Source organism: Peromyscus californicus, unplaced genomic scaffold (assembly GCF_007827085.1).
Source record: "Peromyscus californicus insignis strain IS unplaced genomic scaffold, ASM782708v3 Scaffold_13__1_contigs__length_99412109, whole genome shotgun sequence".
Taxonomy (NCBI): domain Eukaryota; kingdom Metazoa; phylum Chordata; class Mammalia; order Rodentia; family Cricetidae; genus Peromyscus; species Peromyscus californicus.
In genome coordinates this window covers 15,202,796-15,225,954 of record NW_026294424.1, presented here as the reverse complement: position 1 = coordinate 15,225,954, position 23,159 = coordinate 15,202,796, and the positions used below count along the sequence as shown (strand labels likewise).

Sequence of the window (23,159 nt, the reverse complement as noted above, 5' to 3'; positions counted from 1 at the left end):
GCAGTGGAGCCCGTCAGGAGCTTTGACCAAAGGCATTGGAAGAACATGAGGGACCACTGGAGCCTCTCTTAGAAAGCTAACTCTGGTAGCATTCAGGGGGTGCTGGGAGACAAGAGCTTGGGCTATGCGGGGGCAGCCAGCCTAGAGGGAGGAGAAAGAGGTTCTGAGCTGCCTCAAGAAGGAGGTTGTGGGTTGGGAGGGGATTTAGGATGCCTGTCATTGATGGAGCAGAGACCCACTGTAGGTGCAAATTGGGGAAGGAAAGGGACTTTTGAGTTCTGATGTTATGACTTGGTTGGTCATGAGCCCATAAGAATAGTTTGAAGAGCACTTTGTAAATGCCTTTGCAAGCATGATCGTGCCATCATGCATGCTTGATCTTCCTCAGAGGACAGGACAGGTTCAGTTCAGTTTCACTTCATCAAGACTCATTCTGAGTCGCATAGCCAGAGTGGTGGAGGCCGGCCTACAGCTAGCTGGAGCTGCCAACTCCCTGGGTCGTGGTGGTTGTCAAAGCAGGTCTGTAATTTCAGCCATCAGTTTGGGGTAAGGAGCCAAGGGCCAGCTTTCATATGGAGTGAGAATGCGATGGAGGGCTGGTGAGCAGGGCCTGCCTAGAGTGCTCAGCAGTGACTGGGTACCTGCAGGGAGTCCAAGCTCCTGAATGGACCTTGGAGATCACCAAGTGGACCAGAGACTAACTCTGATTAAAGGTTGCTAAAGCCACAGCAGAAACTGACACTACCTGTCTCGTTTTTATCACCCATCTATCTGGTAGGTCTCACCTTCCTCTCTTCCCTAAGGATACTGTGACATGGAGGATCAAGAACTTTCCCAGGGCCTGGAAGCTAAGGCGATGACTCAGCTGGTTAAAGGACTTGTTGCACAAATGTGAGGACTTGAGGTTGAGTCTCTAGTACCCACGTAGAAAACTGAACAGAGTGACCCCATTGCTGGTAGGGAAGGTAGGGTGTAAAGAGGAGGACCTCGGGAGCTAGCTGGTTAGCCAGTCTAGCATAATCAGTGAGTTTCATGTTCAGTGAGAAATCCTGTCTGAAAAAAGAAAGTAGAGAGGGATAAAGGGAGACACCTGATAATCAAGTTCTGACCTCCACGTGGACGCATGCACATACACCTACATTTGCACCCCACACAAGTCCACACACACACACACACACACACACACACACACACACACACACACACACACGTGTGTACATGCCATGTCCTAGGGTTGCCAACATACAGGAAGCCCAGTTAAGTGAGAATTTGAAGTGAAAAGCAAGACTTAAAATTGAAAACGTATCCTAACTCTTCATTGTTTATTTGAAGTTCACATTGGACTAGGCAGCTTGTATTTTTGCTTGCTGTTCTACTGTGTATTTGACTTAGTTTTCTGACAGTCTAAACTGACTAAGAATATCATAGACTAAACAACTTAAACAACAAATATTTATTCTCACAATTTCTGGATGCCATGAAGCCCCAGATCACAGTGCCAGCATGGTTGGTTCTGATTCTTGGTGAGAGCTTTCTTCCTATCTTAGGGTTTTGTTGCTGTGAAGGGACATCATGACCATGGTGATTCTTATAAAGGAAAACATTTAATTGGGGCTGCCTTACAGTTCAGAAGTTTAGTCGATTATTATCATGATGGGAAGCATGGCAGCATGCAGGCAGACATGGTGCTGGAGAGGTAGCTGAGAATTCTACATCTGAATTTACAGGCAACAGGAAGAGGCAGTAAGCCACTAGGCCTGCCTTGAGCTTCTAAAACCTCAAAGCCATTCCCTAGTGACATACTTCTTCCAAAAAGGCCACACCTACTCCAACAATGCCATACCTCCTGATAGTGCCACCCCTTGTGAGCCTATGGGGGCCATTTTCATTCAGACCAGCACACTAACTTAATGATGGCATCCTTCTTCATGTCCTGAAGTGGGAGAGATGGAGGCACAGGCAAGAGAGAGAAAGAACCACTCCTCGGGGTACTGATCACATTTTTTTAGACTCTGAACCCATGGCCTATGCTCTTCCTTCAGGCCCTACCTCCAGATAGCATCATCTTGGGCATTATGATTCAGCAGAGAATTGCGGGTGAGGGGGGATGTGAGGGGTGGAGGGGTTGGGGGTGGGGGGTGGCATGAACATTGATTCCCACAGTTCAGGTGACAAAGCTGTTACTGCAGTCTATGAAATCTGTCCTTCCCTTCTGAGATGGAACAGCGTGTTCTTCAACAATCACAGCTGTAAGTCCCTGAGGGAAAGTGTGTGAAGTGAGGACAGAGGAGGAACAGGTGCAGTCTTGGAAGCACTGTTCCCAGAGGGATGGCCCAAAACCCTAGACAGCTAAAAGAAAAAGCACTGCCATGAACCAGTTGATGTCTATTCACTGTCCATCCAGTTCTGAACCCCACATCAATCACTGATTAAGAAAATTCTACAGGCTTGCCTACAGCCTATGGAGGCATTTTCTCAACTGAGGCTCCCTCCTCTCAGATGACTCTAGCTTGTTTCTAGTTGATATAAAGGTAGCCAACACGGTGTATCCCTTTGAGCCTTCACTTACCATTGCATTGGTGATTGTGTATGTCGGTTTATTCCTCTCTGTTGCCCAGCAGTAATCTATCCTGTGGGTCCACCAATCTGTTTACCATCACTCATTGTTCCAGTGTTATACCACTGCTATGCTGCTATCAGCATTCTTGCAGGTCTGTGTTTGTGTGCACTTCCTAGTTTTGTGTTGCTAGGGTGAGTATGTTTACTCTTGCATTTACCTGATGACTAATAGCTTCATTTCTCTGCCAGCCATGCATCTGTTTAGTAAAAGAATGCGTCTAAGCCCTTTGCCTGTTTTTTTTTTTTTTTTTAAATAATGTTTTTTTGAAGTTTCTTTATGTAACCTAAGTACAGTTCTTTGGCCCTGTATGTGATTTGAGAATCTGTTTTGCTCAGTCTATAGCTTGTATTTTCATTGTTTTTTTTTTTAATCATCATCTTTAGAAGAGTGGAAGTTTTCACTGAAGACATTTGTTCTCTTTGAACTTCATGTTTACATGTGTAGGTACCGTGCCTGAGAACTCTTGCCTACTCCTGAATAGGAAGGTTTTGTCTTATGCTTCCTTATATACATCTCATTTTGTGAATTTCTGTATAAATGTGGGATTTGGGTCAATGTTCTCTTCCTTCTCCACTTTCTCCTCTCTGTCCCTTTTAGCCCAGGGTCCAGTCACAATGCCACCACTCATTGAAAAGACCATTTTCGTTTGTTTGATTGTTTGTTTTCCTTCATTCCTTCATACTTTTGACAAAAAAAAAAAAATCACCTGGCCATATTTGTGAGGGTCTGTTTCTTGATTAACTTGTTTAATGACTTAAACCTGTTCCCCACAAATACCACACTGCTTGAGTATTGTAACTTTATAGTAACGACTAAAGTAGTGTAGTCTAATGCCCTAAACATCCTTGGTTTTTCAACACTGTCTCGGCTGTTTTTCCTTTGCTTCTCCACACAAATTATTAAATAAGGTTATCCATAGCTACAAAATAATCACATTGACAATGTCTGGAATCATGGGAAATCTGTAAAGCAATTTCAGTCTCCCAATCCATGAATGTTTGTCCCTTTTTCTAAGTCCCCCTCCATTTCTCCCATCAGCATCGTCTATCAGTGTTATCAGTGTTCAGGAGGGTTATACCTAAATATGTTTTTCTTTAGGAACCAAAAGTGTAAGTGATATTTTCAAATTCCAGTTTGAAATTGTTGCTTGATAACATAGAAATTTAATTGATTTTTGCATCTGGACCTTGTCCTGTTCCTTTGTTAAATCTATTAATTCTGTGGGTTTATATTATTTGAAGATTCTTTGGGAATGTATATGACTGTCTAGAAAACAGGCATGGCTTCATGCCACTGGTCTAAACTTTATTTCTTTTAAACCTTTTCCCTTCCTGTTGCCCAATGTTTGGGTCGAGTGAAAAGACTGATGGTGTCATCCTTATCTTGTTCCTAATCTTAGTGGGAAAGCATTCAGTTTTTTAACCAAGAAAATCTATCAGCTGTAGATGTTTTATAGATGTCTTTTTAAAAAAATTGTTCATTTTTATTTTATGTGCATTGGTGTTTTGCCATGGGGTGTTGGGTTCCCTGGAACTGGAGTCACAGACAGTTGTGAGCTGCCATGTGGGTGCTGGGAGTTGAACCCAGGTCCTCTGGAAGAGCAGTCCGTGCTCTTCATCACTGACCCATCTCTCCAGCCCCCTATAGATGTCTTTTTAAAAACTAAAGGGGTTCCATTTTCTTCTTTATTTATTGAATTACATCATTGTGTTTTTTCATTTGGTTTTCCTTCAACTGATAGTGTTGATTATTTACAATAACTGATTAATTACATTAATCAAGTTTCAAATATTGAGCCAGCCTTGTACTTCTGTGATTAAGACATTTTGTGTGACATATTATTCCCTTTATGTATCTCTGATTCTATTTGCTCTTTTTTCTTAAGTTTTGTTATATATGTTGCCAAGGGCCATTGATATGTTGGTTTCTGTTCTTATGCTATTTATTTTTTCATGTTTTTTCATCTGGTTAATAATAGCCTTATATAATAATTTGGAAAGTGCTGTCTTCTGTTTTCTAGAAATGATTGTATAGAGCAGAATTTTTTTTTTTAGTGTTAAGTAGGCCTGAAAACTCCTTTTCCATAGTGTTCCTAACTATAAATTCAAAGTTATTTGTTACTGTTCATGTTGGTGGGGATTGAAATCAGGGCCTTATGAATGTTAAACATGTGACTCACCACTGAACAGCATTCCCCACAGAAAAACCAAAGTTTTAAGTGGATATCTTTAGGTTATCTATTCTGATTTTTTAATTTCTGGTGGATTTTTTTTTAATTTCCTTTAGGAAACCTTTAAAATTCTGTGAATTTACTAGTATGGGAAATACACAAGCTTTTGGCATTTTACTTAAGTTAGTATTTTGCCATTTATGTGGCATATAACATACAGGTCAAGCATTTCTAATCCCAAACCCTGAAATCTGAAATTCTGTAAGATATAAAACACTTTGAGCTAAACATTATTCTAAAAATGTACAAATATTTAAGAACCCACCCCACCCCACCCCCCAAAAAATAACCCCAGAAATCCAAAGTACTGCTGGTGCCAATCATTTCTTGTAAGGAGTGCTCAGCTTATCCACTCACATGGTGTCATCTGTGCCTTGTGCTCTGTGCATATTGTCAAGAACTGAAGTCAAGAATATGCAGAGTCTATGGGACTGAATGTGTTACCAGGTTCCCGTTCCCTTTCCTCATAATATATGTGCCATGTTCATTGCCATGTCTTGTCATATCCGAAGAGCTTAATTTAGCAATTGTAGAACAGTTTTGTTGGCAATAAATTATTTTTATCTGCCTTCATTTGAGAATGTCTTTTCTTTTTCAACTTACATGTGAATGAAGGTATTAGTTTGCTTTTCATGGCTATGACCAAAATAGCTCTTATAAGCATCTGAAGGGAGGAAGGTTTTTCTTTAGTTGGGGTTTCTGAGGAGTCAGTCCATGATTGGTCTTGTGTGTTTTGGTAGAACATGATGTCTACAAGAGCTTCTTCACCTGGTTGTAGACAGGAAGCAGCAGAGACAGGAAAGAAAGCAAAAACAAGAGACCCCCCCCCCCAAAGACTTCCTGCAGTGACCTCTTTGCTCCAGGTAGGCCTCACCTCCTAAAGTTTCCAGAACCTTCCAAAATCATGAAGTGAGCTGAGGACTCAAGTATTTAACATGGGAACCTATGGGGGGGAGCAGTATCTCATATTAAATTCAAACTGCAGCCAGGATACAGTCACCAAATGTACAAATTCCTTTCGGTACTTTGCATGACTTTGTTACTCCCTAGGCATTGTTTCTGTGTCATGAAAAATGTGGTTTGCTCTGTTTACTCTCAAGATGTCTGCAGCCTTTCAGTCCCAAATAAATATACAGAGGTTTATATAAATTATAAACTGTTTGGTCCATGACTCAGACTTCTCACTAGCTAGCTCTTTCATCTTAAATGAACCCATTTCTATTAATCTATGTTTTGCCACATGGCTTCGTGGCATTACCTATGTTCCATTACTTCGTGCTCCCCCAGCACTCTGTCTTCTTCTCCTGGTCTCTCTGCTTGGATTCACCACCTGGCTCTATTCTGCCATAGGCCATAGCAGCTTCTTTATTAACCAGTGGTAGCAACACATATTCACAACATACAGAAAGACCATCCCACAGCACTTCCCATTTTCTGTCTAATCAAAAAGGAATGTTTTTATTTTAATATAGTAAAATTACATATAACAAAACAGATATCAAGTAAGAATTATAGTTACAATACCTAGTTTATTTGTATTTAGCAAAATTAAAGAAAATATCCTATTTTTGTGAGTCTAAAGTTTCATATCTAATTTACCATTTATCATGATTAAGAAAACATGTACTTATAACTATCTAGTCTTCAGGTCCATCAAAAACCCCCAAAGGATATAATATTACCTGAGTAAACAGGAAGTGCACTGTAAGCAACTTCCAAAAATCTAGAAATGACAGAGACATCTGGCTGCCTGGACAATCACCCAAATTCCTCTGTAACATTGGGGCATCTATCTTCAACCTGCAGGCCTAGAGTCTCTGGCAGACTTTTTGGTGAAGCAGGTAATTTGAAGGACTGTTTCGCCTATTTTGGCAAAGTTTGTCAGTCTCTTTTCTCCATGTCCTGCAGAATGTCTGGCAGTTTCTTCTGTGAGGCAGGAACCTGAAGGACCATCTCACCCTGTTTTGACAAAGTTCAGGGGTCATTTTCCCATGGGTCCTGCATGTCCAGTTTACACAACATACTGTCAAACAATCCAGGCAAGAGCAATTTCTTGGCTCATGTCTCTCATGCAGGCCAAGGCACAGAGATGCTGCAGCATCTGAGATTGAGCACAGCATGGCAGATTCCTGCTGTGGTACACAGAGGCATCTCCAAATTGCACAGAGCACTGTGTAGCAGATTTAGCTTTTGCTAGTGCAGACAAAAAAAAAAAATCTGGGCTACACGATGCTTGATGGAGGCATATAGACCCACTGCTCCCCAGAGTTGGCAGTGATCATGGCTCCCAGTGCTGGTGGTAAATGTACCTCTGCCATGTTGGGAATCTATGTTTTGCCATGTTGTTTCATGTTCTCTCACATCTTGCTTCTCCTGGCATCCACTTGGAGCGTCTCTTACTCCACCTATCTTCTCTCTATCTCTCTTGGATTTCCTGCCTGGCTCCATCCTGTCCTGACATGGGCCAGTGCAGCATTTTTGATTAACCAATGGGAGCAACACATATTCACAGCATACGGAAAGACCATCCCCCAGCAGTCTTCAGCTGTAAGATAACGTAGATTATCATGTCCAAGATTGGGCAGTGCTTCACTCTGTACGGGGTTTGCTGAACTTTATGAACATGTAGGTTTGTTTCCTGTGCCAACTTTGGGAAGTTTTCTGCCATTAACTCTTGAAATGGTCACTTTCTCTTTCCTTTCTAGAATCCCATTGACCTGAAGCTTAGACCTCTTGGTACCATTCGGTAGGTTCTCAAGCCTTCATTTTTTTTTGTTTTTTGTTTTTTGTTTTTTCGAGACAGGGTTTCTCTGTGTAGCTTTGCGCCTTTCCTGGAACTCAAACTGTAGCCCAGGCTGGCCTCGAACTCACGATCCACCTGCCAAGCCTTCATTTTTGACAGATTATTTCTCTCTGACACCTAGATTGGATAATTCCACTGACAAATACTTAGGCTTGGTGATTCTGCCGAGGACCCATCCCTTGAGTTGTTTATTTCACTTACTGCACATTCTCATTCCTCCTTTTCTTTTCTTTCTGCTGGATCTGGGGGAGGGCAGGTGGTGGTTGCATGGTGCTTGTCCAGATTTCCTTATTCCAGCCTTGCCTGCCCCAGGTTTCAGGCTGTGCTGAGTCCAGGACTGAGCAAAGAAGTGGCAGACCGAGCTGGTGGTCCTCCGAATTCTGGCTTTTGTTCTCAGTTCATCCACCACTGTTCACGTTCCCCAGCTCACGTAGTGGTGTGCACCCCGAGCAGCTTCTGTAGCCGCACTGAACAAATCGTGCAGCCCTTGTATTTGAACCACTCTTCTTTTTCTGTGACATTCGTGTCCCATTCACATCCAGACAATGAAACTTTATTCAGCACTAAGAAGAAATAATGAGTCAATCTAGGACAGGACAGGACGGGCTGTTAACTGTGTGTATTACGAAGCTAAAATCATCGGTCTCCAAAAGCTACATGCTGTATCCTTCCAACTGACTTCTGAAAGGGAGAAGATAATGGAGAAAGTAAAAAAGAACAGGGGGTGCCCGGGATTGAGGAGAGGGAAAGTGGGCACATTTGTGCCTTACAAAGGATGTGTGGGACACTAAAAGGGCTTACAGGACACTAATGGTGATTTGTGGCTTTGCACCTTTGTTTGCTGTACAGCCTACTGGATGTACAGCACTGAGAGTGATGTGATGTGATGTGATGTAATGTAATGTAACATAATGTAGGTCACAGTGATGTGTGCTATAGTGTACCAGTTTTAACAATGCATGATCACAATAGAGAGTGTTGATAGTGGGAATGGCTGTGCCAATGTGAAGGAAGTGAGCATATGTGACCTCTGTACCTCCTTTTCAAATTCACTGCAAACCTAAAACTACTAAAACATTTAAGTTGATTTTAAAATTAATACATTCGCCAAAGGTTACATAGTAAAACAATTGGAATGCCTAGGAAATGTAGTTGAAATCTTCAGTGTATTTGCTTTAAAGCACAGTGATATTAAATTTATCAAAAAAGCAATGTGCACTTTGGAAGTGTAATGCAGCCCCCCCCCCCCTTTTCCTCTTCATTTGTCATGATATGACTGTTGGCTGCTTTTTATGTGACTTATTGGAATTATCAGGATCTAATAGATAATTTTGAACTTGCTAGAACTCCATGATAAATTTAAAGTGTGTACAATGCCTTTTTCAGAACTTTGCCACATGCTGCCCTGGTGATTCATTGGGTTTTAAGAGCTGAGACAGTGGATTCATCTCACTGCTGGGCTGGCACACAGGGTGGGGCTTGGTGTAATTTGAGAACGATAACAGCTGTACCATTCCTTATAGGACACAAGTGTCTCTGAGGAGAGCATTTCCCTGTCGCCTGCCCTGAGGCCGTGTGGGTGCTGCAATTAGTCATAACACACAGCCCTGGAACAGTCACAGGCAAGGCATGCAGTAGCTATGTAGAGCCTGTAATTATCATGTATCTCCAAATTGAAATCTTAAAAGAAATACCACCACACAAACGAACAAACAAAACAACAACAAAACAGAAAAATAAAACAAAACCAGACAGTGCATATTAAGAGACAGGGTCTCCACCCCTGTCCCTGTTCTCTATGGCTGCCATTTTATAGTTTTTGTAGTTTGTTTGTTTGTGGGTTGGTTGGTGTTTTTGTTTGTTTGTTTTTCTGTTTTTATGCTTTTGGAAAAAAAATGAAGTATTAAGACACTGTCTGTAACCCACTGGCTTAGGAGGTGAGAGTCAGGGACTTGTCTAAATATAACACTGCTGCTGTCTCTAGTGCTGGAGAAGGGGCCATCGGAGTGACTATACAAGGGTTGCTCTGACCCCTGGTCTGGGAGGAGGCTCATCCTTCCTCCCCGCCCTGGCCTGTTTCTGGGTTCAACTCATCTGATCAGACACTGTCCTTTTGGTGTGCCTGTATGAGTCTGTACATGTGGAATTTCTACATTTACTTATTGCTTGATAAGAATTTTGTGTTCTTGTATTTGGGTACTCCAGGCTACTGCTGCTTTTAGTACAGTTTGGATTATTAGACATGTTCGTATTCCTATGCAGTCCAAAGATGCATGTCAAACTGAACTGCCTACTTAGATCACAGGCACAGCTCCTTCATACATGTCAAACTGAACTGCCTACATCACAGACACAGATCCTTCAATTCCTGCATGCTCAGAGGTGGCCCTAGAGTATTGCAGTGACTCCAGGATGTATTTGAGAGCCCATGCTGGGCCAGGTTCCCTGTCTCCCCAGCTGAAGTCAGTATTGATCGTTCTCATTGGCCAGACTCTGTGTGTTGCCTCTTCAGTAGCAATAGTATAATTTCCTGCAGCAGTCTCCCCTTTTTTTAATGAAAAAAGATTGTTTTCATACAATCTATTCTGATCATGCGTCTCTCCTCTCTCAACCCCTCCCAGACCCTCCTTGCCTCCCTACCCACCCAATTTCACTCACTTTCTCTCTCTCTTTAAAAAACAATACACACATACACACACACACACACACACACACACACACAATCATAAACCAGAATATACAAGCAATAGACCAATAAGACAAAAAAAAAAAAAAATGCCCTAACAAAGCTATATGAGACAGAGTGTGATGGTTTGAGAGAAGATGGCCCCCAAAAGGAGTGGCACTATTAGGATGTGTGGCTTGATTAGAGTAGGTGTGGCCTTGTTGGAGAAAGTGTGTCCAGTGGGGGTGGGCTTTGAGGCCTCCTATGCTAAAACTATACCCAATGACACAGTTCACTTCCTGTGGCCTGTGGATCAAGATGTAGACCTCTCAGCTCCTTCTCCAGTACCATGTCTGCCTGCATGCCACCATGTCCCACCATGATGATAATGGACTAAACCTCTGAAACTGTAAGTCACCCGAATTAAATCTTTGCCTTTATAAGAGTTGTCATGGTGTCTCTTCATAGCAATGGAAACCATAACTAAGACAAAGGTACTAAATTTGCTTTGTATTGACCATATATTTCTGGACATGGGGCCTGCCCTGAAGTGTGGTTAATATACTCAGTGAGCCTCTCTTGGAAAAGACTAATTTTTCATTTGCGAGTGGGTACCAATTGCAGATAGCTTCTTGGTTAGTGATGTGGGCCTGTGTTCACTTAGGTTATGATCCTCCCACCTGCATTTGACCTTAAGAACTGTGGAGGAGATAGGATGTTCTGTCACGTCAGCCTTGCTGAGTTGATTATCAGTGGTTAGATACTGTAGCTCACTAAGGGATATTCACCATGACTACAGAACCTCATTGGAATTAAGGAGGGCCAACTCATGGGAATAAAAAAAAAACATACAATTCATACAGTTAAAATTTTAAAATGCGACCAAAAGTTCTTCTTTGGAAAATAATTAAATTGCTTGAAATCAAGAATCTTGAATTCCTCTTAAATGTTTTAATTTATACATCCAAAACAACTACTTATGATGCAGTTAAGACAGATGACAGACAGAGAGGCTGGAGGCCAAAGTTGGTCAAGTGCTACCAGGAGTGTTAGGGAGTGGTCTGGAGGGAGTGGCTAGCGGTGTCTCTGGTACACATGAGTAGGTGGATCAAACAGAAACTACACCATTATATCTGTGGATCAAATCTAATTTCCTTGTTTATTTGCTTTATATTTTTGGAATCATATCAGATTTACGGGAAGTCCCGTGATGCAAGAATCTTGAAGAGAGTGAGGCAGTGGTGGCACACACCTTTAATCCCAGCACTCGGGAGGCAGAGGCAAATGGATTTCTGTGAACTTGAGACCAACCTGTCTACAGAGGGAGTTCCAGGACAGCCAGGGCTACACAGAGAAACCTTGTCTCAAAAAGCAAACAAACAAACAAATAAATAAATAAATAAGTGAATGAGTGAATAAATAAGTGAATGAATGAATGAGGGAGGAAGGAAGGAAGGAAAGAATCTTGAAACACTCTCCCTCCATATATTCCTGCTGTTCACGTGGATGTAATGTTCTCGCTGCTCTCTCTTCTACTCCTTATTGTCACATGTATCTGTTCACATGTGTGTGACACATGCACACACATTCTCTTTTATCTCAGAGCAAGATATACTAATTCAAGAGCTCACCCTTATGTCTCTCTGTCTAACATTGCCCCTCCCAGCCTTCCCACACTCCTTATTTATAACTCATTCCCTGGCACTGATAGGCCTGGCTCCTAGTCTTTTCCATATAATTACATAGTTTTCTCACTCCCCTCAGCCAGGCCTACTTTCCCCTTCCCCTCTAAACCAGTACTCAAAGAAAGGAGAACAGAGGTATAAAGGGACGAGGTTCCTTTAGGGAAAGGCTCATTTCTTCCCCCCAAACGGTGATTGTACTGATACACGAGAGTTCCACACATTTTTGGAAATGTGTTTTGGGACATTGGACTTTTCATAGGTAGAAATCTTGCATCAAAATACTCTGTTCTTCATAATTAAAAAACTGACAGTTTTGTTGATCTTTGTACCTTACATTGCTATGCAACTCATGCCTACATTTTCAATGTGTTAGATATAAAAACACCCAAATGAGTAGAGGCCAGAGTCACATCATTATCAATCACTCACCCCCTTTCATCAGCATCCCTAGGGCAGAAAGCCTCTCACCAAACTCTTGCTCTTGATGCTAGCTATGGAAAATGTAGAGGAGGCAAGGCCTTGTGCCCCATGGAGCTGCTGGATGGGGACTGGCTGTGTGCAGATATCCGCCGGTTTATCCACAGATATCAGGCAAATCTGGGCTCACAGTTAAGACTGGGTGCTACCAACTTAAAAATCATTGCATCCTGCCGACAGTGGGAAAGCGCAGGGGTGGGGTCTGTTCTTGGCTGACTGACCCTAGCTTTTTAAGAGCACGACTGGCACGTTTGGATTGGACATGACATTGACTTGGACTCCAGAGCATCTGTGGCCATCATAGAAGCAGTAGGGCTATATCCTGGGCCTTGACAGTAGCATCTCATCCTGCACTGAGAGAGATTCTGTGCTTGGGGTCCTGTTCCCTGCCTGCTGCCTTTGTGCAGGCCAGTGACAGACCAGGAGCAGGAGGGCATGAACGATACCTACTTCAGCTTCCCTCCATGTGTGTGTGCTCACTGGAGGTTCCGGGCCTTCCTTCCCTTTGGTTTCCTGTGCTGTATCTCATAACTCTTGCTGGTCAATTCCTACTTGCTTATGTGTAAGCAATGACTAAGGATGACTCCTCTCCCCTCTGTGGTGCAAGCCAGGTTCTTCCTTGGGCATTGGGCCCAGGTACACGTAAGGCTTGGCTGACACTGTGTCCAGCCTTCCCCTCCCCTTTGCTAACGGTGACCTGAAACTTTCTCCCCCTCCTCTGGAGGCATCTTCCTTCCCACTTACCCACTCCCTTGCTCAGCCCACTTACCACCATGCCTCTAGGCCCATTCTCAGGTTCCACCACAGCCCTTTGGCCAGTGTGTACCTCTGGGGCCTCCTTGCCCTGTGTGTTCGCTGGCTTTCTGGTGGTGTTCTTGGAAGTTTTCTGAAGGTTTCAATGACAAAATAAGAAGAGCCATTGCTGGGCAGGATTGGTGAGAAAGTCCAGCATGGACATTTCCTGAAGTCAAGGCAGATTCTCCATCTGTGGCTGAGTGTATGGCATCACCAGCAGGGGCCACCCTGACTCAGCAGCTACCATGGGTAGTGCCTCCTTTCCCAGAAGTTTGGGTCATCCTCCCTTTTCCCATAGGCTTCAGGACCCAGAGTTGTCTAGAAGTTATAACAAGTCAAAGAGTCCCATTCCTCATGTTCTCCAAAACAAAGAGTTAATGGGGTCAGAGACCTTCTTACATAGACTCAGAAGGTACTGAGGATGCGTGTGGGCCATCCAGCCATGTATGAGAGTACTAGAGACCTTCTTACACAGGCTCAGAAGGTACTGAGGATGCGTGTGGGCCATCCAGCCATGTATGAGAGTACCAGAGACCTTCTTACACAGACTCAGAAGGTACTGAGGATGCGTGTGGGTCATAGCCATGTATGAGAGTAGAGACCTTCTTACACAGACTCAGAAGGTACTGAGGATGCGTGTGGGCCATCCAGCCATGTATGAGAGTACTAGAGACCTTCTTACACAGACTCAGAAGGTACTGAGGAAGCGTGTGGGCCATCCAGCCATATATGAGAGTACCGATGGAAAGAGATTCCTTACCATTCCTGTCTTACTCTAACAAAAATGTACAGAATGTCCTGGAAACCTGTCTTCATAGTAGATCCTCCAAAGTGTACCTTCTATTTGGAGAAACCAGAGATTAATTTGTAGAGAAAAGAGTGGGGGCTGATAGTTATCCACAAGTGAGTAGAAAGAAGGTCAATTCCTCTATATTAAGGTAGACACTTCAGTTCCCACCTGACAGGTTAGAGGAAGAGGGCAACAGGTGAAAAATAGGGCTGTAGCATTTGCCAGGGCTTTGAGAACATATTTGGGGTTCACACTGGGAGGCGGAAGCTACAATTGCTAGCCTTCTAGGAGTCCATGGGTAATTGCGTTTGTGCCCTTGCATGGCCAGGTGGGATGCTGTGGTTCCTCCTGAGCACTTGTCACTGACCATGGGGTCCGTGTCTATGGGCTGCCTGGTGCCCTGGGCATCTGTAATTTTGTGTCACTCACTGACCATGCGGTCCATGACTGTGGGTTGCCTGGTACCCTGGGCATTTGTAATTTCATGTTTACTCACTGACCATGGTGGTCTGTATCTGTGGGTTGCCTGGTGCCCTTGGCATCTGTAATTTTGTGTTCACTCACTAACCATGGAGGTCAGTGTCTGTGGGCTGCCTGGTGCTCTGGGCATCTGTCACTTTGGGAAGTACCTTCGTGACTCTAATAGATGCTAAGGGCTGAGGATATTTGTGTCCTTATAGTGGCTCTTGAGCCACACTGCATTGTGTGGCAGACATACTTGGATGTCTTTTTCTTTGTGTGTTTCCTACATAGTCTTTTCTCCATCCTTCAAGGAACCTCTTGCTGTGGTGGGGTCTTATCCTCATCCTCTCTCTCCTGCCAAATGTGCTCTAGAAAGGATTATGGCCACTTGGACTGCAGAGGCCAGAACCCTGGAATAGTATATGACCCAGTTGGAGAGCAGGGCCAGAACTCTGTATATCATGTCACCCTGTGTGCCCTGCCCTGCCAGATCTGGAAGCAGTAGTTCTCCAACAGCAACCACAAGGATGCTAAATGTGGGCTCAGAAAAAAAAAGCTAGAGGATGAGGTGTTCGTTGCCTCAGTTTTACATATACATAACGTCCAGAGGGGTTTATCCTTCAGGCAGAGAAGGGAACTCCCCAGTGGAACTTCCTGGCCCTTACTGAAGCTGCCCTGGTGCCCCCTCTCTTTGTGAGCTGGCCTCTGCCTTTGCTCTCAACTGTCTGGCGTGGAGTAATCATCTCTGTCACGGTTCCTAGTGTTTACCAGCCCTGTCAACCCCGTCTCCGCCAGCCTCTTCAGCCCTGCCTGCATCTCTTCCAACGGTTCAGTCCCTGATGAAGTGAACTCTCAGGCAGCCAAGAGTTCAAGCCAGATTGTTTATATTTTAAGTTGTTATCACCATGGGTGTTTCTCCTTTCAGGGCCTCATAATGAGCATGCAGACCTTCAAATCAAATCAAATTATTGGTGTCAGAGAAGAATTCTTTTTATTAACAACGTGTCAAAATACTGCCTTGCGTTTCAAAACATGACTAAATAACAAAGATTTAAACTAGTGTTTTCTAAAACGAATCTGTTGTTGGAGGCAGGGAGTCCCTGAACTTGGAATTTCTGCAGGAGTGTTGTTTACTTTGACGAGTCCTCCACTGTGCAAGGCAAAGATTGTGCTGAGCCTGTGCAGAGAAGCATGCTGAGTGGCGGATTTTAGTGGGGCTTTGTAGGCTGAGCTTTCCAGAGTAAGTCACCACACAGATGCAAGAGTTGTCTACTGTGCTTGGCTCCAGACACCCCTGCTCCGTGGCCTATTTCTGCCTTTCTTTCACAGATAATTAGTGGTCTCGACTTGGTTCCTTTGAAAGCAAGGGAGTAAGAAGTAGAAAACAGTTTGGAGCCCATTGTGACAGTAAAGCAAATAGATAAAAAGGAACTGGAGGGTGTGGAGGCAATAACCATGGGCAGAAAAGAGCACATTAGAGGTCCTTGCAAGTGATGCCATCCTCAGGCCTGGGGTGACTTAGCTTTGGGGGTGAGCTGGGGTAGTTATTCAAGGGGTGTTCTTTGTCTGAGGAACAGTGTATTTATTTGGTAGGGAAGGTGCTAAAACATGGTTGGGTATAAATTGGAAGTCTATTTATATGGGAGGGGGCAGTTGAAGGCAAGGCACAACATGACAGTGAATTTCAGGCAAAACGAGGCCCTTCCAGTAGAGGAGAGGAAGGCCCGCTCAAGGAATAGAAAGGTGCCACTGTGGAGGGGGCCACTGTGTCCTGTGACACGAAGAAGAGGAAGAGGGCTGTGAACAAGTGGCCGCCGAGGAAGACTGCATTTTCACAAGGCATACAGGCCTGTCCAAGGTTTTGCCTGCTCTTCTGTTGCTCTGATAAACACCATGACCAAGAACGACTTCGGTGAGTAGAGTTTCAGTTTACAGATTACAGTCCATTGTTGAAGGAAACGAGAGCATGAGTATGGAGGCAGGAACTGAAAGAGAGACCATGGAGGGGTGCTGCTTACTGGCTGGCTCTCCATAGCTTGCTCAGCCTGCGTTCTTACACATTCCAGGACCACCCGCCACCACTGACAGTGGGCTGGGTCCTCCCACATCAATCATTAATCAAGAAAATGCTCCACAGACTTGCCTATAGGTCAGTCTGATGTAGGCATTTCCGTAATTGGTGTTTTTTTTTTTTTTCTTGCCAGATGACTGAAGCTTGTGTCATGTACACCAAAAATCAAATAAAACCAAAATGAAATGAAAACAACTGACTAGCCCAAGTCCCAATCACAAATGGGTGGAGTTAGTGTCACCAGAGAAAGCGCTGCTGGATGCAGGAGTTGGGACAGGTTCGGTGACACTTAAAAAGAAACATCTAAAATAGGTTGTATGAGATGCTGGAATTCCAAGGCCACTGAAGTGATAAAGTATTTTAAGAATTGGTTTTGATTATCAAACAATTTAGGCAAGTTAACTATTTTCAAAGAAGTAAAATTAGTTTGTCTTGCTGGCAAAGCTCGTCATTCTCATTTAGAATCTTGATGGTAAATGCCAGCTAGACCAGGCCGCTATAAATATGCAGCAGACAAGCTGCCCAGGCCCTCACATAGGAAGAGCTGAGGATGGAGGACCAGTCTTCTGTCTTAAAGCAGAGGACTGTGGCAGGGAGTAAGTCCGATCCAGGTTGTCATGATCTGACATCTGCAAGAATTTTCTCAGAAATGTCTCTGTAGGTACTGGTTACTTTTATGATAAATGTTATGAGAATTTTAGATAGTGGCATTTTTCGTCGTATTACCTCAGACACCTTTACAGTATGTTGATGATTAATAGTAGATGGTTTGTATTTTAAGATGGCTGTTCGATTGATTAGCATTTGACTTATTCTAAAACAGGAACAGGCACGTGTTTGGGTTATTGTTTCTGCTGTTGCTTGTGTGGCATTCCATAATGGAAGCACACACTGAGGAAAGGGGTCCGTACTGTGGCATCTCCTCTTTCCGGTAAGCAGTGGATTGTGAATAGCTTTCTGAACTCACAGGCCTGCTTTGGGCTTCTGTTTGGACATCTCTGGACTCCAGAGACAGGTTGGCGATATGGAGAGAGGAGCCTGGACAGCATTTATGTGGGTACGTGGGCTCCCCTTGATCTGGCAGCTTGTATAGCTTGCACCTATTTGAATGTTTTAGACGTCTAAGGATATATTCACTGATATTTTAGGACTTAGACTAGAACTGAATGACCCTTGAATTCGTCTTTTCCTGAATTAATTTGTTCTTAGTAATCTGAATATTCTTTTTGAAACTTCAAATTAAAATAAGATTTTTGTTTTACCTGTGGTGGAGGGTTCAGCGGGCTAAATATTTCTTATCTGTACAAAAACGTGATTTGGGTTTCTTCAGAGTGAGAGTACTAGAGACTTGAAGAAAAGGATGCTGTGTTGGATCAGGTTGCCTGGGATTAAATGTGCTGCCTCTGAGCTGTGAGACCTTGCCAGGCTAAATCCATACTCAAGATGCAAAGGGGGAAGAAACTCTACCCCAGTGGAAGAAGACCCAGCTGGAGTGGGCCATGCCCACCTGAAAGAGCAAGGAGCTTAGGCTCTTTAGGCCCTCACTGTGCTAGCAAGAACTCACGTAAGTGAGTTAATTTACCATGTATTTACAAGGATGTGGTGGCCTTTTGATAGAGGGCCATGCCCAGAATGTGACTAGGAACTGCAAACCATGTGGTAAAATCTGAGATTCGGTCCTCCTCCTGCCCTGAATCTTTCTCAGTTCCCTCTCTGTGACCTTAGTAAACATCTGTTTACATGTTTATAATTTTTAGCCGCTCACTTAGGTTTTCCTTAAACATTAAAATGGAACTTTGGTAAAAATATTTCTACACTCTCTTTACAGCTATTATCTGCTGCAAAATTATTTAAATAGTATGACTAGCTATTACACTGCCGGCCTGAGCCGCTTGGGAATGTCAGAGTTGGCATTTAATGACGATGTCCCCACCTCACAATCTGGCCCCTGGAGGAGCCTGGTGGGAGCTCTTTCACAGAAGGAGCTGAGGAAGTGGTTCACAGAGTGGCCGGAAGAGGGACAGCCCGTGTCTTGGAAAACCTTGCGTGCCCTACGCAGCAGGGCAGGAGTCGGCCAACACTTTGGCAGAGGGTCAGGTGGTAAATGTTTCCAGCTCTGTGGGCCATCTGTCTCCGCAGGACTCCTTGGCTCTGCCATGACATCCATGGCCACTGAGCAGTTCATAAATGAGTTCTGGCTGGGATCCAGTGCTGCTTTGTCTATGGGCAGAGGAACTTGAATTTCTTGAAATGTGTAACAGGAAATATTGTTTGTTCTCTTGTTTTCTCACCAACCCATTTTAAAAATGTCAAAGTCATTTTAGTCACGTTGGTGATTGGGAAATTTTTTCAATGTCTTTTGTACCCTTCCTACCATTTGTATATGTTCTTTCTTCAGATTTTATTTATTCTGTGTGCATGTGTGTCAGATGTGTGTGTGTGTGGGGGGGGTGCTGTGTTGTCCATGTGAAGATAAGAGGATACTTTGGGAAGCTGGCTCTCTTCCACTTTTCCACGGGTCCCAGGGATGGAGCTCAGGTTGCAAACACCTTTACTTGCCTCGCCGTCTCAGACCCCCTTTTGTCTTCTCTAAGGAGGTGTCTGTTTCAGTCCATTAAATGAGAAAGAAGGTTGAGGTTAGACCTCTGATATAGAGATAATCTGTTGTATTCTCAAGCAGGCCCTGGGTTAACAAGGATGCTTTCCAGACAGTCCGGAACCCATGTGCTGGCAAACCTGCGTTTATAAGAAGGTCTGCAGCTACAGCAGGGAACGGACCAAAGCTTGTGAGCCAGTGTGCCATCCCTGCTGGTGGAGGGGCTCAGGGCTGGTTCCTAGTGCCCACGCCGAGGCCTGGTGGTAGCAAGTCTTCTTTGACTGGACAGGTTGCACAGGAGCCCGTTTGTTGCTGCAGAGGAAGACCAGCCTGTCCACATTCCCTACCTAATGCCCTCCCACATGTTATCTACACAAATACATTGAACAAAAGCGAATTACTAAGAGTTCAGCACTGTGTGTTGGTAGCAAACATACTTCTGCGTGCATACGTGTACATGCATGACCATGTGGGTGTATGTGGACATATATGCGTGTGTGTGTAGAAGGTCAACCTTGGGTGTCATTCCTCAGGAGCTGTCCCCCTTTTGTTGTTGTTGCTGCTGACAGAGTCTTTCCTTAGCCGGGAGCTTACCAACTTGGCTAGGCTAGCCTGCTCGCCAACCCCAGAGATCACCTTGTCACTAGTCCCCAGTTCTGGAATTACAAGGTATACCGCCATACCTTACTTCTTCTTTCCCATGTTGTGGAGGTTGATTTAGGGTCCCCAGGCTTGTACAGGAAGCACTTTCCTGGCTGAGCTTCTTCTCCACCTGCTTAACATTTCTAAAATCATATAACCTTGTTGTTTTTTAAAAAGTTAGATGTGTTTTGTGTGCTTCATAATTCTCTAGTAAATTGCTATCAAAACGGCACTGAGGTAAATGGGTTTTTTCAGTCTTTCAGATCGCCTTTTGTGAGGCCTTAGTTTCCATATGTCTTCTCTGTCCTGTTAGCATTCCTATTTTCTATAGAAATAGTCTATGAAACTCCATTCGGAAGATTAAAAATCTGACAGTGGGTTATTAAATTTATTTTTCTGTGCCATGTCTCCTAGGGATATTTGTGTTTGCTTAATCAAGTTTGCCCAGCAAAAGGCACCGTCTCCTTTAATGGTGTCTGAAGTGTAAGCAAGTCAGATGTTTTTGCCCTCTGCCAGAATTCGGGCTGTGCTTTCTTACCCCCGCTTCACCACACGACTCCTGAAAGCAGCGCTTGGCACCCAGTAAGCACATATTAAACACGGGGATGAATGAGCAGATTGAGGAAACTCGGAACCACATCCAGGAATCTGAGTTTGCAAGGAACCTCGTTTTAAAGTCGTTTTGAATGGGACTGCTGCTTCTCACCACCTCGGAGCTGGTCCTGGCGCAGAGCTTTGCTGTCTTTCGGCTGAATAAAGAAACTTTTCAAATTTCTCTTCCCTTCTGAAAAGGATGCCTTTTATTTTGTTTCAACTAGATCCCCTGTGCTTTGTCAGGTGCTCCAAATATGCCCCCATGGCAAGTTCTGCTCACTAGAAGCATTTGTATGACAAGACAGGGGCATTCATATAAGTCTGTGTCCATGTCAGAGGCTGACTGTGTAAGTAGACTCCAGACAGAAACCTGTGCTTGGGAAAGGTTTAGGCATCGGCATATTTACATTCTGCTAATTGAAATTTAGCCAGAAGGGAGGAGAAGCAATGGGCGTTTTCTGCCCTTTCTCAGGACAGCCTTCAACTATCTCAGGATTTTCTTTGTTTTGTTTTGTTTTCCCCTGAAGACAAGACAGACACCTTATCTTTCCTATGGGGAGTGTTGGTATAACTGAACATTGATTTTCTAACTGAAAAGATGAGCAGACATAGAAAAGGTTGATAACCCACAGAAACGTGATTTCCCTTTCCTGCCTCTGGTTGTCTCAAAAGAAAATTTCAAGGATGACACCAAGAAGTCTGCATTTATTGTCCCTTGCCTTAAACTGAGCAGGTCTTGTCTGCTTACTTGGAACCCGCCATGGAAGAGCTAACCCACAGGAGTCGGGTGAGGTGGAACATGGGACTCCTTTCTGAGTGCTTCCCCACCCTGTGTGGTAAGGCAACACCCAGACTTGAATACATGCCTCACATTCCTGCCAACTGGGCCAGCCAGGGGCTCTGGGTGGTGGCTGCATCTTGTTCCTTCTGTTAGTTACAGAACCGTGACAAGTAGGTCCTTGCAGTACCACCCAGCCCTCTCCTCTCCTGCAGACACTGATGTATATGACCTTAGAGCAGACCTCCAGCTGTGGGTTGCCTAGAGACCCGGCAGCTTTTTAGGACATGCTGGAAGGGAGAAGGGATGCATTTGCCTTTAGGGCTGCTGCTGCTTGCACTCCTGGCTCTGGAACACTCATTTCCTGTCCTTGGCAAGGATGGGGAAGAAGGCTGTAGGTTCCTTATCACTCCACCATAAGACCCAATCGTGGATAGGTCACTTGTTCATTTGTTAGAGCTATGTTCCCCCAAGTGGTTGTGTGTCATCCTTGCCTGCGCCTTGTGATCCAACTGGATTTTGGCAAGAAAATATTTACTGTTATCTTAGTCTTCCAAAGATCTATTTTGTATAATTTTTGTAATGCTCACAATATGCTAATAATGTGCCTATGATTTATAAGTAGTCAAATATACAGAAATAGAGGTAGTGGCATAAAGCCTTTTCAGAAGCAGTCATGATGTGGACCTTGCTTGATGACCAAAAGGAATGGCTTTTGTCCTTAGATTGGCCCCCTAGGGTTGTTTTGTCTCCAACTACTATGTGGAAAAGGGCCAACAACCTTCAGTTCAGAGGGCTTACCTAAGTAGACAGGCTATTTACTGTATCAGAATGGGCATGAAAAATCAAATTTAAGGAAATAAAGGGATAATGATGATGATGATGACGATTGTTACTATTATGTCGTGAGAGTCTCACTTTGTAGTCTCATCTGGCTTGAAACTCATTATGTAGAACAATTTTGCCTTGGATTTACAGAGATCCTCCTGCTTTTGTGTCTTTATAGCTGGCATCAAAAGTGTGCACCACCTTGCCCAGCTAGGGATAATTTTTTTTATTGGTTTCCTCCTAACACACCCTGTTTATTTAAAGAGCCAGTGTGCTAGAAGGAAGATTGATAAATTGAGATGACATCTTTGACTCCCTTGAGGTTTATCCCAAACCCATTTGGAAATTTAACCATGACACAAGTTGAAATGGTTTTGTTTTTGTAATTATTTAATGTAGCTGTGCAATAAATCATTGGCTGAAACTGAGAAGCTAATGAATGCAGGTTGCCATAGTGTTAATGGGGTATATAAAAATGGGACTCAGTTTACACATTTCCCTTTCCATATGCTTCCCAAGGCAAGCGAGTTGCATTATCTGAATAAAAACACAATTATCCACAGTCTACAGTCTGCAGCACTTAGAAGCAAGTCATGAAACAGGCACACACTGGTGCTTTGCCCTGCAGTCCATCCATCCATTTGTGTGTGGGAGGATGGAGGTGTCTTTGCACGTGAGTCATGTGTGCAAAAGGGCTGTCAAGCAGCCGGTAGAAAAACCTTTCTCACCTTGTCCTTTAAAGTAATAGCAAGTTGACCTTTAAAGCAAAAAAAGAAAAACAAGAACTGCATGTCCTGAATGAATCTTTTGCTTATAATAAATAAATTTCAGTCTGTATTTACTATACATTTTCTTTCTGTGACAGAAAATGATAATTCTTATTTTGTGATTAATTTGCTCACATACAAGTTTGTTAATTACCAAATTAAAATATTTCCACAGCATGTGTCATTAGGTACTTGAAATGCTACAGTTTGTCCTGGTGTCTGGTGAATATCAAATACTAATGTTATAGTAACTCAAGAAGGCTCGCAGGATTATATGTTACTGTAAAAGAAATCATGAGTCAAAATGTAGACGGAATCATGGGTGGACTGAATCCCACATGGACCTAGTTTTTACT

At 43.6% G+C, this 23,159-nt stretch overlaps 1 protein-coding gene across 9 annotated transcripts in view; it reads left to right on the top strand.

The window, feature by feature from the left end:
• The window catches only part of Cobl (cordon-bleu WH2 repeat protein), a 235,083-nt gene that overhangs the window by 22,848 nt on the left and 189,076 nt on the right, over window positions 1–23,159 (top strand). For 5 of the 9 annotated variants that reach the window (XM_052734547.1, XM_052734544.1, XM_052734546.1 and 2 more), the window contains exon 1: window positions 17,238–17,255. The exons of 2 other annotated variants lie outside the window; for them this stretch is intronic. In XM_052734547.1, the coding sequence (XP_052590507.1) occupies window positions 17,248–17,255 (8 nt within the window). In that variant the 5' untranslated portion in view covers window positions 17,238–17,247. Of the gene's footprint in view, window positions 1–17,236; window positions 17,256–23,159 lie in introns of those variants that run through there. 2 more of the 9 variants (XM_052734545.1, XM_052734539.1) reach the window with 1 other exon arrangement.